This window comes from Bos mutus, chromosome X (genome assembly GCF_027580195.1).
Source record: "Bos mutus isolate GX-2022 chromosome X, NWIPB_WYAK_1.1, whole genome shotgun sequence".
Classification (NCBI taxonomy): domain Eukaryota; kingdom Metazoa; phylum Chordata; class Mammalia; order Artiodactyla; family Bovidae; genus Bos; species Bos mutus.
The window spans coordinates 132,354,583-132,362,051 of NC_091646.1; the positions used below are offsets into that span (position 1 = coordinate 132,354,583).

General features: G+C 55.4%; 1 protein-coding gene and 1 long non-coding RNA gene across 4 annotated transcripts in view; one reads left to right on the plus strand and one right to left on the minus strand.

The window, feature by feature from the left end:
• P2RY8 (P2Y receptor family member 8) overlaps nt 1–5,928 on the plus strand; it is a 49,419-nt gene extending 43,491 nt beyond the window's left edge. For all 3 annotated transcript variants that reach the window (XM_070366028.1, XM_070366030.1, XM_070366029.1), the window contains one exon: nt 1,750–5,928. In XM_070366028.1, coding sequence (XP_070222129.1) covers nt 1,792–2,856 — 1,065 coding nt within the window. In that variant the 5' untranslated portion in view covers nt 1,750–1,791 and the 3' untranslated portion in view covers nt 2,857–5,928. The remainder of the gene's footprint in view (nt 1–1,749) is intronic.
• LOC138986395 (uncharacterized) lies at nt 4,891–7,252 on the minus strand. The gene is made up of 4 exons (XR_011463241.1): nt 7,166–7,252; nt 6,480–6,590; nt 5,941–6,009; nt 4,891–5,028 (listed from the first exon to the last, which is right to left on the minus strand). It is a non-coding gene; the product is annotated as an uncharacterized lncRNA (long non-coding RNA).
• Nucleotides 7,253–7,469: the final 217 nt, after the last annotated feature.

Sequence of the window (7,469 nt, forward strand, 5' to 3'; positions counted from 1 at the left end):
TAGATATATACATGCAATATGGTGAGTGTATATATCACAGATATATATACATATATACATGTAATATGGTGTGTGTGTCACATATATATACATTCAGTTCAATTCAGTTCAGTCGCTCAGTTGTGTCCAACTCTCTGCGACCCCATGAATCACAGCACACCAGGCCTCCCTGTCCATCACCATCTCCCGGAGTTCACTCAAACTCATGTCCATCGAGTCGGTGATGCTAGCCAGCCATCTCATCCTCTTTCATCCCCTTCTCTTCCTGCCCCCTATCCCTCCCAGCATCAGAGTCTTTTCCAATGAGTCAACTCTTCACATGAGGTGGCCAAAGTACTGGAGTTTCAGCTTTAGCATCATTCCTTCCAAAGAAATCCCAGGGCTGATCTCCTTCAGAATGGACTGGTTGCATCTCCTTGCAGTCCAAGGGACTCTCAAGCATCTTCTCCAACACCACAGTTCAAAAGCATCAATTCTTCGGTGCTCAGCTTTCTTCACAGTCCAACTCTCACATCCATACATGACCACAGGAAAAACCATAGCCTTGACTAGATGGACCTTTGTTGGCAAAGTAATGTCTCTGCTTTTAAATATGCTATCTAGGTTGGTCATAACTTTCCTTCCAAGGAGTAAGTGTCTTTTAATTTCATTGCAATCACCATCTGCAGTGATTTTGGAGCCCCCCAAAGTAAGGTCTGACAGTGTTTCCACTGTTTCCTCATCTATTTACCATGAAGTGATGGGACCAGATGCCATGATCTTTGTTTTCTGAATGTTGAGCTTTAAGCCAACTGTTTCACTCTCCTCTTTCACTTTCATCAAGAGGCTCTTTAGTTCCTCTTCACTTTCTGCCATAAGGGTGGTGTCATCTGCATATCTGAGGTTATTGATATTTCTCCTGGCAGTCTTGATTCCAGCTTGTGCTTCTTCCAGCCCAGTGTTTCTCATGATGTACTCTGCATAGAAGTTAAATAAGCAGGGTGACAATATACAGCCTTGACGTACTCCTTTTCGTATTTGGAACCAGTCTGTTGTTCCATGTCCAGTTGTAACTGTTGCTTCCTGACCTGCATATAGGTTTCTCAAGAGGCAGGTCAGGTGGTCTGCTATTCCCATCTCTTTCAGAATTTTCCACAGTTTATTGTGATCCACCCAGTCAAAGGCTTTGGCATAGTCAATAAAGCAGAAACAGATGTTTTTCTGGAACTCTCCTGCCTTTGTCATGATCTATACATGCAATATGGTGTGTGTGTATGTACCACACACACATATATATATACATATACAATATGGCATGTGTATATATATGTCACATATATACATATATACATGCAATATGGTGTGTGTGTCACACATATATACATATATACATGCAATATGGTGTGTGTGTATATATCACACATATACACATATACACATACAATATGGTGTGTGTGTATATATATCACATATATAGATATATACATGCAATATGGTGTGTATCACATATATAATATATACATGCAATATGGTGTGTGTGTGTATATCACATATATACACATATACACATACAATATGGTGTGTGTGTCACATATGTATATGTAATGTGTGTGTCTATATCACACGTGCATATACCATAGGACATCAGCGCTCCCGCGAACGTGTGTGTGCACCCGTGACGCTCCCGTGTGTCCGCCCCTCTCCCAGGACACCCCGTCCTCCGGCGCCTCTCACCTGCCCGGTACCCCCCTTTCCCTCCTTGTCTTGCAGATCGGCACCCCGTATCCCGAGGCCACCCCCAACGGCTGCAGCATGGACGTGAACATGACGCGCCCGGACAACGCCACCATCCTGATGCTGCGCGACCCGGCCATCGCCGTGGTGCTGCCGGTGGTGTACTCGCTGGTGGCGCTGGTGAGCATCCCGGGCAACCTGTTCTCGCTGTGGGTGCTCTGCCGGCACATCGGGCCCAAGACGCCGTCGGTCATCTTCATGATCAACCTGAGCGTCACGGACCTCATGCTGGCCTGCGTGCTGCCGTTCCAGATCTACTACCACTGCAACGGCAACCACTGGGTGTTCGGCGTGCTGCTCTGCAACGCCGTCACCGTGGCCTTCTACGCCAACATGTACTCGTCCATCCTCACCATGACCTGCATCAGCGTGGACCGCTTCCTGGGCGTCGTGTACCCGCTGGCGTCCGCACGGTGGCGCCGCCGCCGCTACGCGCTGGCGGCCTGCGCCGCCACGTGGCTGCTGCTGCTGGCGGCGCTGTCCCCGCTGGCGCGCACCGACCTCACCTACGCGGTGGACGCGCTGGGCATCGTCACCTGCTTCGACGTGCTCAAGTCCAACATGCTGCCCAGCGTGGCCATGTGGGCCGCCTTCCTCTTCACGCTCTTCGTCGTGCTCTTCCTCATCCCCTTCGTGGTCACCGTGGCCTGCTACACCGCCACCATCCTGACGCTGCTGCGCTCCGCCGACCGCCACGGCCGCGCGCAGCGGCGCCGCGCCGTCTCCCTGGCCGCCGTGGTGCTGCTCGCCTTCGTCGCCTGCTTCGCCCCCAACAACTTCGTGCTCCTGGTGCACATGGTCAGCCGCCTCTTCCTGGGCCGCAGCTACTACCACATCTACAAGCTCACGCTCTGCCTCAGCTGCCTCAACAACTGCCTGGACCCCTTCGTCTACTACTTCGCGTCCAGCGAGTTCCAGCTGCGCCTCCGCGACTACCTGGGCTACGGCCCGCTGCCCGCCGCCGACAGCCCCGACAGCCGCCACGAGAGCCTCTTCTCCGGGCGGACCCTGTCCGCGCGCTCCGTGGACGGGCAGGAGGCGCCCGAGAGGCCCAGCGTGAAACGGCAGGAGAGCGTGTTCTGAGACAGGCACCCCTCATCGCGAGTGGAGCGGGGGGCGTTGAGGGACGGCAGGGGTCTTTGGGGCCTCTTTTCGGTCACTCCGGGTGCGCTGGGATTCAGCCGGACCACGCTGGAGGGGCCCCTTCTCTGCCTGCCGCCTCCCCGCCGACCGCCCCCAGCCACAGCAGGTCCTCCTGGGGTCTGCGGTGCTTCCTGGCCTGACCCCTGCGATCCTTTGAGGACCGGGCGAGACCAGCGAGCACACGAGCCCGCAGCAGCCCCCCGCAGCTGTGAGGTTTTGAAAAGATGATGGACCACAGTTCCTGGAGCGCCGGGGATGCTGAGACAGCAGGTCGTCAGGGTCTGCCTGAAATAACCTCTGTGCATCACAGGGAGAAGCATAGGATAAGTTCAGGGTTCCCTCAGCGGGGTGGGGTGGGGGGTGGAGAAGAAAACATCTCTGAAGCCTGTAAGGTGACACCTGGCAGGGGCCAGTGGGGAGGGGCTCGGGGAGACCCCCAGGGCAGGTTGGCTGCAAAGCAGGTGACATCCCCCCATCAGACCTCAGAGATGTTGGTGGGATTGTGAGCCGATGTTACCGGAGCAGTTGGTCCCCCGACGTCATTGCTTGGGAATGAGAACCACACACGCGTGTGGCGGAGTGGATGGTGTCCCAACCCTGCAAATCCACGTCTGCCCGGAATATCAGAGTGTGACCTACAGGATCAGGGTGGCCCTAGACCCCGTGACAGGGTCCTTAAAAGACACCAAAGAGGAGAGACACGGACACAGAGGAGAAGCCACGTGGAGATGGAGGCAGAGACGGGAGGGAGGCGGCCACCAGCCCAGAGATGGACGCCCGGAGCCCCCAGAAGCCGGAAGAGGCGGGGAGGACCCTCCCCTGGAGACTCTGCAGGGAGCTCAGCCCTGGGACACACAGACCTCAGACGTGTGGTCCCCAGGACTCGGGGAGGATGGATGCCTGTCTGGGGCGTTAAGCCCCTCATTTATAGAACTGTCACAGCTGCCCTAGGAGACCCCTGCAGTCTGCAATTCTGAGACTGGGCCTCTGGCCACTGGCCGGGTGGTTCTAGGGGTCGCAGTGCCTGGTGCTGGCTCCTGGGGCGGGACCTGCATAGGGCAGTCCATGCTCTTGCCGGGGAGAAGGACTCGCCTGGGGGTCCCATCCATCCCCATCCCCACCAGGGGAGGCCACACAGGGGACAGCGTCCAAGCCAGTCCGCAGTGTTTGCACAGGGCAGAGACCCACCGTCTGCTGCTTTCAGAATGCCGACCAGACAAGCCCCCTGCCCGAGAAAGGACGTGCGCCCACGGGTGGCTGGAGAAGGGCCGGCTTCAAGGACTCGGATCGCCCCAGGAAGGTGTGTGGTCCACCCGCTCTTCCCAACTGTTCCCAGAGCCAAGCCCCTAGAAAGTCAGGTCGCCACGACAACAGTCCGGAGGCAGAAAAACCCTGACCCAGCAAGACAGTGGCAGCCACGTCCTGGGCGTGGGCTTCCAGCGTCTGACTCTAAAAAGCTGTGAAAAACCTCAAACCACCCTCAGGGAACCGTCTTCTTGCTGAGCTGAGAACAAGCATCACCATTTGAATTCGGAGGAAGCCGGTCTAAGCAATAACACTGCCCCTCACCACCCCCCCCCCCAGCCCTCAATGGGTGTGACGTCCATCCAGCCTTTGGGTCCCAGAGAGCTCAGGTCACATTTCGTCACCATCGTCACCAACAGTTCGTTGTCCAGCCCCTCTGGGCCACCGACATCTCCCTGATTTCTGCGTCCCAAGGACCCCCAGTTCCACTGAAGTTGCCCAGTATCCAACAGCATCTTCAGGGACCCGTCGGCCTTTCCGAGGGGTGCCTGTCGGATCACTGAAAATCCCAGGGCTGGATTTCCTTCTGTTTCAGCAGGTTAATAATATTGTTCTTATTCAGTCGCTCAGTCGTGTCCGACTCTTTACGACCCCATGGACTGCAGCACACCAGGCTTCCCTGTCCTTCACCATCTCCCGGAGTCTGCTGAAACTCATGTCCATCGAGTCGGTGACACCATCCAAGCATCTCCTCCTCTGTCATCCCCTTCTCCTCCCGCCTTCACTCTTTCCCAGCATCAAGGTCTTTCCCAAAAAAGTCAGCTCTTCGCGTCAGGTGGTTAGAGTATGACATCTCTTTTCTCGAACCTGTTTTAAAACACCCACACTGAAGGCATGCGGTTTGCTGGAAATCGTCAGACGAAGACATTGATTTATTGTTTTTTCCCAGTGTCTGCTGTGTCTTTGGAAACCTGTGATCCTGCCATTTCACTGACATTTCTCAGTGCTGTTAAAAAGCCTCAAGAGCAGGAATGCGTGTAAATGAAGGAACTGCATTGGAGTCCCTGAGGGGGACGGAATATGTCCGATGGAATGACTGCTTAGGGTCTCGATGCTATGTTGACAACTGCTCTTGAAATCTAGAACTTCTTCAAAATAAACCATCTTTTTTTTTTTTCTAAGCAAGATGTTTGTTTTAACCTAGCAATGAAGAGTTTATCCTAACTCCACACAGGGGTGCACATGTGCTAAGTCGCTCAGCCGTGTCTGACTCTTGGCGACCCCGTGGACTACAGCCCGCCAGGCTCCTCTGACCATTGGATTCTCGGGGCAAGAATACTGGAGTGGGTGGCCATGTCCTCCTCCAGGGGATCTTCCCAACCGAGGGATTGAACCCAGGTCTCCCACATTGCTGGCGGATTCTTTACCATCTGAACCACCAGGGAAGCCCAATATATAGCATATTCCATGATATACCATATATATATAGGGGCTTCCCTGGGGGTGCAGTGGTAAAGAATCTGCCTGCAAGGCAAGAGACCCGGGTTCTTATATACAGTCACATGAACACAAAGATATGTATTAGTTTAAATATACGTGGTATGAATTAGTCAGGGGTCATCTTGCTTCTCAGCACTGGGGGCAGGGGCTGCCCCTGGCATGTGGTAGGGGGAGAACAGAGCTGCTCCACACCCCACAGTGCACAGGACACCCCCCATAGAGACTCGTCCAGCCCCAGACGGCGGTAGGGCAGAGACCCTGACCAGACATGGCTCTTACCTATTTAATCTGTTATCTCTCATTATCTACGTATGCATCCATCCATCCGTCAGTCAGATCTGTTGGTTTCTATAGTATAAATAAATAAATAAAGTGTAGTATCCATCCATCCATCCATCCATCCAGTCTATCTATCCATCCATCCATCCATCATATCTATCCATTCATCCATCCATCATATCTATCTATGATCTATTTATCCATTCATCCATCATATCTATCATCTATTTATCTATCCATACATCATATCCACCCATCCATCATATCCATCCATCCATCATCCATCCATCCATCCATATCTATCCATCCATCCATCCAATCCATCCATCCATCATATCTATCCATCATCTATTTATCTATCCATCCATATCTATCCATCCATCCATCATATCTATCCATCCATCCATCTTATCTATCCATCCATCCATGTATCCATCATATCTATCTATCCATCCATCCATTCATCCATATCTATCTATCCATTCATCCATCCATCTATCCATCCATCCATCATATCTATCCATCCGTCCATCACCCACCTCTCCAGCCCTGTCTAGCCGGGGCACTCAGTGAGGGGTGATTCAGTTCCCCGGTGGACAGGACGCGTGCGGACGTCCGGATTCTCACCATTAGTGGGCACCTACTGCCATCTAGTGGACACAGACCAGAGCCGCTAATGAATGCGCTGCAGCCGCCCAGGGCAGCCCCACGAAGATGCATGATCCGGCCCCGAGGGTCAGTAGTGCTTAGGCTGAGAAGGGCCCGCACCCCCAGCGCAGGCCGGGGACCTTTATCTCCACAGACCCCCACTGCACTCTGGGGACCACCATCTGCACCGACCACCGCGCCCCGAAAACCCTCATCTCCACACACCCACACTGCTTTCCCGGGAGCTCCATCTGCACAGACCACCGCGCCCCGAGACCTCCCCATCTCCACACACCCGCACTGCATTCCGGGGACCTCATCTCCGCCCCCATCAAGCCCCGGGGACACCCGTCTCCGCACCCATCGAGCCCCTGGGACCCCCATCTCCGCCCCCATCAAGTCCTAGAGACCCCCAACTCCGCACCCATCGAGCCCCGGGGACCCCCGTCTCCGCACCCATCGAGCCCCGGGGACCCCCATCTCCGCCCCCATCAAGTCCTAGAGACCCCCGTCTCCGCACCCATAGAGCCCCGGGGACCCCCCCACCTCCCCTCCATCGAGCCCCGGGGACCCCCACCTTCCCCCCATCAAGCCCCGGGGACCCCCATCTCTGCCTCCATCAAGCCACCGGGACCCTCATCTCTGCGTTCCCAAGATGCCTTGCGGGCTCTGGGCCCCGCCCCCCGCCCGAGCCTGGCAGGAATCCCCAGCTGCTGGGGGCGGGGCGAGCTGGAGGCGGGGCTTCCAGGATGGGGCGGAGCTTCGTTCTCGGGCTGCCCGGAAGCGCCGCCGGAGCCCCACCTGCCTCGGGGAGGGCGGGGCCTTGCGCAGAGAGGCCTGGGCGTGGCTCCAACGGCCGGGGCGGGGCTTCGCTGGTGGCC